At 44.0% G+C, this 12,494-nt stretch overlaps 1 protein-coding gene across 2 annotated transcripts in view; it reads right to left on the bottom strand.

Annotated features, from left to right (window-relative positions):
- AMPH (amphiphysin) overlaps positions 1-12,494 on the bottom strand; it is a 157,613-nt gene that overhangs the window by 34,870 nt on the left and 110,249 nt on the right. For both annotated transcript variants that reach the window (XM_038768068.1, XM_038768066.1), the window contains exons 11-14: positions 12,015-12,143; positions 6,580-6,696; positions 2,660-2,683; positions 1,662-1,685 (exon numbers count right to left, since the gene is read on the bottom strand). In XM_038768068.1, the coding sequence (XP_038623996.1) occupies positions 1,662-1,685; positions 2,660-2,683; positions 6,580-6,696; positions 12,015-12,143 (294 nt within the window). The remainder of the gene's footprint in view (positions 1-1,661; positions 1,686-2,659; positions 2,684-6,579; positions 6,697-12,014; positions 12,144-12,494) is intronic.

Below are 12,494 nucleotides of genomic sequence, written 5' to 3' on the forward strand. Positions count from 1 at the left end.
ACTGTTGGATTCCAGCCTGGTAGACAGATCTGATTTGTGTCTGCCCCCTGAAGTTCTGTCTCCAGGTCTCCTGGAGTGCTCCTGCTATTCTGATTGTCTTCATTCATTGTGGTTCCTATGATTTCTACTTCCATGTCCTCTGCCTCAGTGAAACCCAGATGACCACAGTAGTCAGTGGATTCATCAGAAGAGTTGGTGACAGTTTGGAAGTGCAGGACTAGTTTATTTTTAAGAGATAGTGAAGCAGCTTGATATTCATCCCTGGAACTACTGTTTTGGAAGGAGCTGAGATCACTGCCCTTTGTTCCCTTAGCAATCTTATCCGCACTGCAAAATCCAGTGTCATATAGGACTTCTTCAGGGCCTGAAGTCCCTTGCTCTGAGGTCTGCACGATGTCTAATGCAGGAGCTCTTGAATCTGTCAGTGCTTCTTCCCTGTCTCCAGTCCTTACTTCAGTGGATGCTCCAACTTTGTTGCGCAGAGATACTGTCTCCTGATCCTTATTCCAATTTTCAAATTCATTTTCACGTTCAAGATCAGAGCCCTCAGCAATCACACTGGTGTTCATTACAATTGGAGATGTATCCTCTAGCCTTTGTTCTGTACTTCTGATTCCATCTGCATAATCAATCCCTTCCAGATTGGTTTCTCCCAGGTCAGTTTCCTCAAAGTAACTTTCCCCTAAGGTGACTTTTTGCCCCTCTCTGATTTCTGGCTCTTTCACTGTTCCCACCTTGGAACACCCCAAGTCTTCTGTATTCTGCTTGTCTATTCTCTCAAGTAGCTCTCCATGTCTATTTTCATCACTCTCATGATCTTTCTCTTCAGATTCTTCTAGGGCCTTGAGGTGAGCGGCTCCAGTCTCTACCTTTTTACATGACTCCACTCCTGCCCACAAAGACTCCTCTTTCTTCAGCAAGTACCATCTCATCTCTTCTTCCTCCTCCTCTACATCCTTCTTTGGCACTTCCTCAAACACATGGGCTTCTTCCCTCAAGCTTCTGGTCCCTTTGATGGTCATCTCTGAATCAGTGAAGTCGTCTGAAGGCCATTCAGTCTCCAGATCTTGGTCTGTGACCAGCCTACCTTGGGGTTCTGTCTCTTGGGATCGCCATTGATTTTCTACCAGAGAGGCCAACATTGACGGATGTGCTCCGTGTCTTCTCTCAGAAGGCCAAATGTCAGAGGTAGTCTCCTGAGAGGTTACTTCTGGGCTTCCCTCAGCCTCGGAAAAGGGTGCGGATTCTTCCAAAGAATGAGTTGCACCTTCCTGGCTAACGTCTAGTCCCCAGGTGAGTGAACCCAGGTCAATTTGGAATCTGTTAGTGTCTTCGGAAGACCCAGTGTTTGGGATTTCCTCCATGATCAGGTTAACCAGGGAAAGGCTTTTTGAAGAGTCGGACTTTAGAGGAAGCAGAAGTGAAAAGGAAAAAAAAAAGATGAAAGAGATCATGGCAGACTTGATGAGAAAACAAGCTTATAGTCAGTATGGCTACACTAGTTAAAATCCAGAGTGTGACAACATTGATCAGCTTAAGGAGATGTTACGCGACTTATAATGTCATTAGAGAAGGCTAATTATTTAAATGAATGACAGCAGGAGGCAAATTAATAATTGTATGATCAACTACAGGAAGCCAGAGTTGGGAAATGTACCTACCGGCTGCACCAGTTCACTGCTGGTCTGTGTGGAAAAAAAAATCACATACATCAGACACAGGAATAAATGTGAATGTAACGAGGCAAGCCATGGCAAATTCCAGTGTTGTATTCTGAGAGAATATTCAAATGGGGGCTTGATATAAAATTTAATTTAGTAGTAGTAGGAGGAGGAGGAGTGGTTAGGAGAAGCCAGTAGTGGTTGTAGTAGTAGAAGCATTTATTGAACTCCTACTTGGGGCTGTGAACTAGGATCTTGAAATTTGAATGTTCACTTGAGTTCCAAGTGGTCGACCATTTACCAACCTTCATCCGTGTTTTCATTTTGCTTGACTCTGAGGCAATACCTGAACTATATATTTATATATATATATATACATATATATATATATATCTCCAAACTGGGTTCCAGTGATCTGAGGAAGGAATCCCAACTCCTCAGTGTCATTTCTATTCACAGATCCCTTCTCTCTACCACACTAACACTGGACATTCCTATCTGTAGATTTTCCCCTCCATTGAACGTCCCCATTGCTATTTGGGCTGGACGACCATCTTTGCCCATCCCTGATCTCTGACGGTTTCCAGTCAAGGCCGAAAGGGCCCCAAATGATGTTTATTTAAGCGTGTTAACTCCCAATCTTCATTCCCACCACCTAAAATCCAGCCACATTTTTACCCCCACATTCACAATGAAAAGTTGGCACCTCTGTTCCCATCTCTCCCATTCCTTTGACCAGCTCTTCCTCCCGGTGAAACAAAACCTCTTTCCTTGACCCTAAAGTTGGTCCATTTTAGGTCCCATTTTTGGATGGACAGCATTGATGGCCTTCAGGCTCCAACAATATCCAGTCCTTTCATGGGGCTGTTAATGATTCTAGAAACATATATCTGACTTGGTTTTCTTTTCTCCCCAGGAGAAACCAAACATATAGAAGATTACCACTCCTTAGAAAGACAGAGAGACACCAGGTACATGGCTCTAAATGATTATCTTACCGTCCACAGGTCCCAGGGCAGTGTCTGAAAATAAATAGAAAATACTGTCACTGCATCACAAGTCTGGCTAGTGGGAAACTGCCGGATATTTCTCTATGGAAAACCCCGATTTTCTGGATTATCTTTCCTGTGCTGGTTGGGCAATTCTAGGTGGTACCTTTTGGCAGGAAATTACTTCCCTATGCATGCATCTACATACAGCATTAAAACACTATTCAAACGTGTTGCCCGAGAAGGTTTCCACATCTCATCTTCCTTAAGGAGCAGCAAATGTAGCTTCATTATTCAGAGTCTTTATAGGCTGGTGAGATAACTGTAGGTCTGTAACAAGAGCTAGTTCAATTAATCAATCGATTAGTGATATTTATTAAGTGTTTACTGTGTGCAGAACACTGTACTAAGCACTTGGGAGAGTACAATATAACAGAGGTGGTAGACTCTTTCCGTGCTCACAACAAGAAGCAACATGGCCTAATGGATAGAGCAAGGTTTGGGAGGCAGAAAGACCTAGGTTCATTCATTCAATCGTATTTATTGAGCACTTACTGTGTGCAGAGCACTGTACTAAGGTATTGGGAAGTACAAGTTGGCCACATCATCATCATCATCAATCGTATTTATTGAGCGCTTACTGTGTGCAGGGCACTGTACTAAGCGCTTGGGAAGTACAAGTTGGCAACATATAGAGACAGTCCCTACCCAACAGTGGGCTCACAGTCTAGAAGCCTAGTGCTCTAGTCTAGAGCACAGTCTAGTGCTCTAAACCTGGCTCCGTCTTGTGTCTGCAGTGTGACCTTGGGAAAGTCACTTCACTTCTCTGGGCCTCAGTTACATCATCTGTAAAACGAGGATTAATACCGTAAGCCTCATGTTGGTCATACACGGTGTCCAACGTGATTACTTGCATCTACCTCGGAACTTAGTACAGTGCCTGGCACAGAGTAAAACAAACAAAAAAAGCTTACAATTAATCCCAAAACAGTGACCCATCCATACTTCGAAGTAGATACGGCTTCTAATTCCTTTTTCTGGTTTAAAGGTGGTTGAACTCGGCCCAATTATCTGTTGGCTTTGTGAATTATTAAGTTATCCTTAATACCCTGGCAATTTGGGTCAGTGTATTCCAGATACTTCCATCTAGTTCAAACCAAGAATCAATTGTGGTAGGTTGGTAGGCAAAAAGGCAGGAAGTGGGTTTACCTCACTTTCTCAGTGGTCCATGGGGGCCATTAGACCACACCCCAATATTCAACCCTCTCCAGCCCAAGTATGAATCAATATCATTGGGCCATTTCCCAGATCTTATTATACTGTATTGCACATTGTAAGTGCCTAACAGAGAAGCAGCATGGTATAGTGGATAGAGCACGGGCCTGGGAGTAAGATGGACATTAGTTCTAACCCCAGCTCTGTCACTGGATGGCTGTATGACCTTGGGAAAGTCACTTCACTTCTCTGTGCCTCAGTTACCTCATCTGGAAAATGGGGATTGAGACCGTGAGCCATATGTGGGACAGGGACTGTGTCCAATCCTATTTGCTTATATCCGCTTATTGCAGTGCCTGGCACATAGTGAGTGCTTAACAAATACCATAACAATAATTATTATTGTTATTATTAATACATCCCAAAAGTAAACTGGGATAATAATTAGAATAATTACAGCATGGTACAGCTTATAGTCTAGAGACTGTAAGCATGGAATTAATCTACACACTCAATGCTCTGTCCACAGTAAGCGCTTAATAAATTTGATTGATTGAACAATGTGCCCTATTCTTAGAGAAGCAGCATGGCGTAGTGGATAGAGCATCAGCTTGGGAGTCGGAAGGTCATGGATTTTAATCCCTACTCTGTCCCTTGTGTGCTGTGTAATCTTGGGCAAGTCACTTCACTTATCTGTGCTTCACTTACCTCATCTGCAAAATAGGGATAAGGGCCGTGAGCCTCATGTGGGAGAGGGACTGTGTCCAACCTGATTTAATTGTATCCCAGTGCTTAGTACAGTGCCTGAAACATAGTAAGTGCTTAATAGATACCATAATTTTTAGCTCCCTTTAAATTCATGGTTTTAAAAAATGAGGCTGCTTTCTACCCCTAAGCAAGAAAATATTTATAGAATGAGGAAACAATTTGCATTTTCTCAGTGGGTAGGGATTTATATTCATGAGCATCTTCCATTCTCTCAAACAAAAAAAGCTACTCCATATCCCATATTGTTCTATGTCCATTCCAGTTTGCCTATATCTGCCCCAGTGCTTAGAGCAGTGCCTGGCTTTAGTAAGGAATTAAAAAATACCACAATTATTATTGCTCTAATGACACCACCTATTTTCTTGGGTATTGGGAGCCTGCCTCTGCGGTGTGTTTGTTTTCATTACTAGAGGATAGATCAGCTAGAGAGGAACAACCACAAAGATTGAAAGCTGGAGGGCTCTTCTAGCAGTGACAGAATCAGTCTGGAAACCTGAGTTCTTCATGGAGGTGAAGGGGAAAAGACACCCAGAAAAATGCAAGCAGAATGTGGCCAGGGTCAGCCTGAAGCATGCCTGGTCTGCACCATTGGATGTTGGCTATTGTGAATGGAGTAGCTCAGGGTTGACTCGACATAGTTGGTTCAGCTGCCCGGCACATGGCTTCCACAAATAAGAGCGAGGAACAGAGATGCAAATTGAATGTGGATTTCTTCCGTCTCTAGCCCTTCTTGCCCCTGAGGGACAAGGAGGGAAGTCTTTGGCCAAGCCGACACACAGCTAGGCTGGCATTTCAATACCAGTTCAGAAACGTCACCTCCATCTGGTGATTTAGAAGTTTTGGGCAGTCCTAGAGGAGGAGGAGGAGGAGGAGGAGGAGGAGGGGAAGAAAAAGAAGAAGGGGAGGAGGAAAGAAAGAGGAGGACAATGAGGAGGAGATAAAGAAGGAGGAGGAAGAGGAGGTGGTGGAGGAGGAGGAGATAGAGGAGGAGGAGATGGAGATAAAAGAAGAGGAGGAGGAAATAGAGGAGGAGGAGGAGGAGGAGGTGGAGATAAAGGAAGAGGAGGAAGAGGAAGAGGAGGAGGGGGAGGAGAAAGAAGAGGAGGAGGAGGAGATAAAGGAATAGGAAGAGAAGGAGATGGAGGAGGAGGAGCAGGAAAAAAAGAAGAGGAGGAGGAGGAAGACAAGCAGGAAAAGGAGGAAGAGGAGGAGGAGGAGGAGGAGGAGGAGGAGGAGGAAGAGGACAAGGAGGAGAAGGAACACCATAGAAACATGAATGCAGCTGACAGCCTGCATTAAGTGAAGGTCCAAGGCTGTGGTGACATTGACTCTCACCAGAATGGCATGGCAATTCACTAAAGGGAGATCATTTGGGATGAGAGCCCAGTGGGACCCCATTGGAGCACGAGGATGGTCAAAAGTGAGCAGAAAAGTAAGGGAGTGGCTTGAAAGCATGGAACCTGTCCTCACTCAGCCGCCCCATCAAAACCATTCTTTGGATGGAGGAAGGGGACAGCTCAGCACTACTGTGGGAGCGAGTGGAGGAGAAGGGAGGAGAGGAAGCAAAAGAAAAGAGGCAGGTGATCAGGGTGAAACCACCCAGGATGAGACTAAGCCATCACCTTCCCATGTCTCCCAGATGAGAACCACTGCATGGAAGGAGGAAGCCCACACAGAAAAAGCGAAGGGAGGATGAGACCTAAGGGGCCTGCACCCTGCTCTCTCCCTCTGGGAAATAGCGCTCAAACAAGAGAAGAAACTTCTAAGATTAACAGAAAGAGAGGAAAGACTTGAGAAATCAGAAATCGATCCGCCCTTTCGCCCATAATGGGCACCTGGAGGAGTGTGGTGATCTTTTGGCTTTTGCAAATCATGGATCTCCTGTCCCCCGCCACACCCGCCCCCTCCCCCCGACCCCCAGCCCAGGGTCTTAAATATCCCAATACCTGAGACATGGGTGAATGGGTGATCCCTGCAGATCCCGCAGATGCCACTTCAGGCTTGAAAGGGTCGAAGTCCAGATCTAGCAAAGATTCCTCTTTCTTGGCCTCAGGGGCTTCATTCTGTTCAGAAGAACATAGACTCTTTAACATCCTCATCCGGGGATTCCTGCTATAGCCAGCAGTCCTGCTAAAATGACTACTCAACAGAAGGTCTGGGCTCGTGCAGCAAAGAGGGCTGCACTCTGCTCAGTTTCAGCAGTTTCCAACCCCCTCACTAGCCTATCTTCCACCTCTGAGGATGGTGAGGGGCATTGGGGAGGCATAAACACTCAGCACATGAAATAAATGGCGTTAGTTGAGAGACATAAACACTCAGCACATGAAATAAATAATGTGAATGAGATTATGCGCTTCTAGTTTATGACCCAACAGTAGTGACAATCTATTACTATTCTTCTGATGGTTCCCTTGACAAAATTCTTCACTCCTACCCTGAAAATCACTCTGACCATGTCTTATCACACAATGCCAGCTGTGCTAAATGAATCAGATTGGAATCAGGCAGGAAATTCTTCATTATCATAACGCGACCCAGTTCTCCTTTTTCCCAACGCAGCAGCAGCCCAAGCAGCAGTGTGGTCTAGCGGAAAGAGCACCGGCCTGGGAATCAGAAGAAATGCGTTCTAATCCTGGCACCGCCACATGTCTGCTGTGCGACCTTGGGCAAGTAATTTAACTTCTCTGTGCCTCAGTTATTTCATCTGTAAAATGGAGATTAAAGCTGTGAGTCCCGTGTGTGACCTGGACTGTGTCCAACCTGATCATCTTGTATCTACCCCAGCATTTAGTAAGGCACCTGTCACATAGTAAGCACTTAAAACATTTAACTAAAATAAAATGTTTTATATAATATTTAATTTTTCATTAAACTGAGAGGCAGAAATTCTCTCCAGCACGAGTCTTGTTAACGTTGTGAGCCACCGGAATGGGTTATTAAGGAAGGTTGTAGAATTTCTCTTCATTGGAGAAATTTACAGTTAATTCAGATATCTAAGGTGATTAAGTGTGGTTTCCCTTAGATTATTTTTTCCCGCGCTGTGGTTCTCTGAGCTTTGGTTTCAACCCCATAATTCAAAATTGGCTCAAAATAAAAGCTTGGGTTCACTACTCAGGCAGTAGTAAAATTGATAATAATTGTACTATTTCTTAAATGCTTACTATATGACAAGCACTGGACATAGTACTGGGGTAGATACAAGGTAATTAGGTCCCTCGTGGAGCTCGCAGTCCAAGTAGGAGGGTGAACAGGTATTGAATCCCCATTTTGCAGATGAAAAAACTGAGGGACAGTGAAGTGGAGTGACTTGTCCAAGATCACACAGCAGACGAACGGCAGAGCTGGAATTAGAACTCAGGTCCTCCGACTTCTAGTCCCGTGCTCTTTCCACTTTATTATGCTGCTTCTTCTGCACGTTGCTTCCTGATCCGCAGAAGCAGCGTGGCTCATTGGAAAGAGCCCGGGCTTTGGAGTCAGAGGTCTTGGGTTCAAATCCTGGCTCCGCCAATTGTCAGCTGTGTGACTTTGGGCAAGTCACTTAACTTCTCTGTGCCTCAGTTCCCGCATCTGTAAAATGGGAATTAAGACTGTGAGCCCCACTTGGGACAATCTGATCACCTTGTATCCCCCCAGCTCTTAGAACAGTGCTTTGCACATAGTAAGTGCTTAACAAATACCATCATTATTGAGGAAAATATCCTTCTACTCTATTATTTCCCCTCTCTGTAATTTATCTTAATATGTGCCTCATCCATAGACTGCAAGCTCCTTGCGGTCAGAGATCACGTCTACCAATTTTCTTATATTGTATTTTTCCAAATAGAGCAGTTCTCTGTACATAGTAAGGACTCAGTAAATACCACTGATTGTTTGAATCCCAGAAGAATGAAGTGACTTGCCCAAGGTCACCAAACCGACAAGGGGCAGAGCCAGTACTAGGATTCTCTTCTGTGTTACCTGTGTATTTAGGTCCATATAATAATAATAATAATACTAATAATAATAATGGCATTTATTAAGCGCTTACTACGTGCAAAGCACGTTTCTAAGCGCTGAAGCACTGTTCTAAGCGCTGACCTCTGAGCATTTTGATACTCACTCCATCCACATCCCCACGTCAGCTATTGGCATATCCTCATACTCTCTTGCTATCCTAATCTGAAATTTATTTTAACGGCCGTCTCCCCCACTATGAGCTCCTCTGTACTCTCCAATCTCTCAGTACAGTGCTCAGTCCATATTAAGCACTCAATAAATACCACTGATTGATTGATTCCAGACCATACATGTCTACCCCTCTGTTGTATGCTCCCAAGTGCGCTCTGCACACAATAGGAGCTCAGTAAATACCAACTGATTGATAGATGGCCATTTTTACCCCTTGTTCTGGATTATAGGCATTTAGACCAGGGCTGCAAATTAGAGTTGAATTGCTATCAGATAGGCTTCTGATGGTTTGCTCTCGCAAAATTGATTCATTCAATCATATTTATTGAGTGCTTACTGTGTGCAGAGCACTGTACTAAGAGCTTATGAGGCAAAGATAATTATACCCATCCAGACCCATCAGAAGAGACCACCTTCTTCATGCCTCGCTGTCTTTCCACACAGAAAATAATGCATCTCTGGGGGCTTGGATGTGTTGTCATGGCTGAAAAAAGGCCTTTTTGTCAAGGAAATCTTGAGGTTGTCTGGAAATTCAGTGCCATTAGAGGGCTCTGTATGTTCAAAGGTTTGCCACTTTCCTTGCAGGCCACATCCTTCTGTGAACGGCCTCATGGGGACAATTGGAAGAATGTCTGATGCCTAAGATGTGGGTGATACTAGAGGGAGTGGGCATTTTATCATTCATCATGTTTAAAGGATTAAAACAAATGCTTCTCCCTCCCATCAGGGGCATATAAAGAGGCAAACTCAGGAATACGATTCGTATCTTTTATATCCAGGGTGGCCCATTAGAAAGACAGAACTCAGTTATTTCATGCAAGCCACTGGCATAAATCATACAGATGTATTTCAAAGAAAAACCCTTTTAGATATGTCATAGCTCTCATTTTCAATATTCAATTTCCCCTGCAGCTGGCATCTCATTTTCCCGCTGTAATTTGAGCTATTCTCTCCTATCCGCTCATCTGTGCACATCTAAAAATAAACACCTCTTTGGGCTGACATAAGCCATTAGCTCATAATATTTAGTACTGCATGTAGTTCCATGAACTTCTTTGCCCTTATTTAATATAGCTATGCACAGTGGCATCAGAATGGTACACTGAGAAGGACTTGGTGGTTTAAATTGGATTGGCTCAGTAGGAGCTATTATTAGACTGGTTACAATTTGTGGTATTCACTCTTTATAGCAAGGTAGAAGTTACTTTCCTTTAACTCTTTGTGTGCACTGTTTCTTGAAGTATCAATCAAGCAATCAAAGGTATTTATTGAGTGTTTACTGTGTGCTTGTACTGTATACTGACCTGCTTCGTTTATTCATTCCCCCCTCCCAGCTCCACAGCACTTATAATAATAATGGTGGCATTTGTTAAGCACTTACTATGTGCCCAGCACTACTCTAAGCGCTGGGGAAGACACAAGATTATCAGGCTGTCCCATATCGGGCTCACAGTCTTCATCCCCATTTTACAGATGAGGGAACTGAGGCACAGAAAAGTCAAGTGACTTGCCCAAGGTCACAGAGCTGACAAGCGGCGGAGTTGGGATTAGAACCCATGATCCCTGACTCCCAAGCCTGGGCTCTTTCCACTAGTCACACTGCTTCTCACTTATGTACATGTCGATAATTTATTTATTTCTATCAATGCCTGTCTCCCTCTCTAGACTGTAAATTCACTGTGAGTGGGGAATGAGTCTGCTATATTGTTATGTTATACTCTCCCAAGCACTTGGTACAGTGCTCTGCAAACAGTAAGCTCTCAATAATATGATTGTTTGATCAGTTGCAAAGCTCTGCAGTCTATGCCTGAGGGAGAACAATTCAATATAAGTGAGTAGTCATGCTCCCTTCCCTAAAGGAGCTTACAATCTCTTACAAAGTTTCCCATCTTTTCTCCAAATTGTTCTGTGTTATCTTAAAGGGTTCCATGGCAACAATGATATATAAGGGCTGCTCCTTGAGATAAAGTCAGATTGTTTCTACTCAGGAGGCTAGTTAGATATTTTGTTCACACTCTCCCCCACTGTCTGGAACTCTCTCCCTCTTCATAGCCCACAGACCAGACTCTCCCCAGGTCTGAAGCCCTTTAGAAATCACACCTCCTCCAGGAGCCCTTCCCTGATTAATTTTTAACCTTCCCACTTCTAAACCCTTCTTTCAGCACTTGTATAGCCATGCCCGCAATTAGCAATAATGAAAATATCTTTATTCTCTCTTTCTTCTCTCTATCTGTAATTTATAAATACACTCTTCAGGAGAGTGTAAGCTCTCTAAGGGCAGGCATCTGAATGAAGGGATCCTATTGGAGTCTCCCAAGCAGTTAATAGAGCACTCTGCCCACAGTCGGTGCTCATGGTAAGTGCTCAGTAAATACCATTGATTGATTGACAACTGGGGTGTTGGAGACCAGATACTTGGGTGTTGTGGGTTTCTACAACTTCTACTTTGAAGCAGTGTGGTCTAGTGGATAGAGCATGGGCTTGAGAGTCAGAAGGACCTGGGTTCTAATCCAGGTTCCACCTCTTGTCAGCCGTGTGACTCTGGGCAAGTTCACTTAATTTCAGTGTGTCTCAGTTACCTCAACTGCAAAATGGGGGTTAAGACTGTGAGTCCCATGTGGGACATGGACTGTGTCCAAATTGATTAGCTTTTATTTACCCCAAGTGCTTACAGCAATGCTTGACACATAGTAAGTGCATAACAAATAGCATTAAAAAACAACAACAAAACCCTCCCTCCAGATCAGTCAATATATTTATTGAGCGCTCATTATGTGTAGAACACTGTACTAAGCACTTTATAGGTATCTCCATGTTGGTGGCTAGTTAGGAGAGCTGACTTGCCTGGGTATATTACCTTCTACATTGTTAGTCAATCAATCGGATTTATTGAGCGCTTACTGTAAAGAGAGCACTAAACACTTGGGGAGTCCAATATTCATTCATTCATTCATTCAATTGTATTTATTGAGTGCTTACTGTGTGCAGAGCACTGTACTAAGCGCTTGGGAAGTACAAGTTGGCAACATATAGAGACGGTCCCTACCCAACAGCGGCTCACAGTTTAGAAGGGAGCGGGCTTACAGTCTAGAAGGGAGTAATATAGCAATATAGCAATAAACAGACAGATTTCCTGCTCACAATGAGCTTACAGTCTAGAGGAGCTTAAATTAGCCCCAGCCCTGCAGCTCATATGCCTCAGTTGAACACTGACCTGTGATGGAGTTGTCACACTGATTTCAGGAACGAAATTGTCCTCAAAGAAGTTGATGATGTTTTCCTGCTGCAGTTCCTTCGTGGGGGTGAGCTTGGGCAGCGGTGGGACAGGAGGCCCTTTCCTCAACTGGGAAAAGGTACAGAAACATATCTCTGGTTAATACAGCCGGGAATTCTGAGCGGAGTGCTGTGTCATGCTGGTCTAGGCTAGATGGTGCAATCTGGGGAACATAATAATAATTAATAATAATTATGGTATTTGTTAAGTGCTTACTATGTGCCAAGCAATGTTCTAAGTGCTGGGGTGGATATAGGGTAATCAGGTTGTCCCATGTGGGGCTCACACTTTCAATCCCCATTTTACAGAAAAGGTAACAGGCACGGAGAAGTTAAGTGACTTTCCCAAGGTCACACAGCAGACAAGTGGAAGAGCCAGGATTAGAACCCATATCCTCTGACTCCCAAGCCCTTGCTCTTT

The sequence above is a fragment of the Tachyglossus aculeatus genome, chromosome 2 (genome assembly GCF_015852505.1).
Source record: "Tachyglossus aculeatus isolate mTacAcu1 chromosome 2, mTacAcu1.pri, whole genome shotgun sequence".
In the NCBI taxonomy this organism is placed as follows: domain Eukaryota; kingdom Metazoa; phylum Chordata; class Mammalia; order Monotremata; family Tachyglossidae; genus Tachyglossus; species Tachyglossus aculeatus.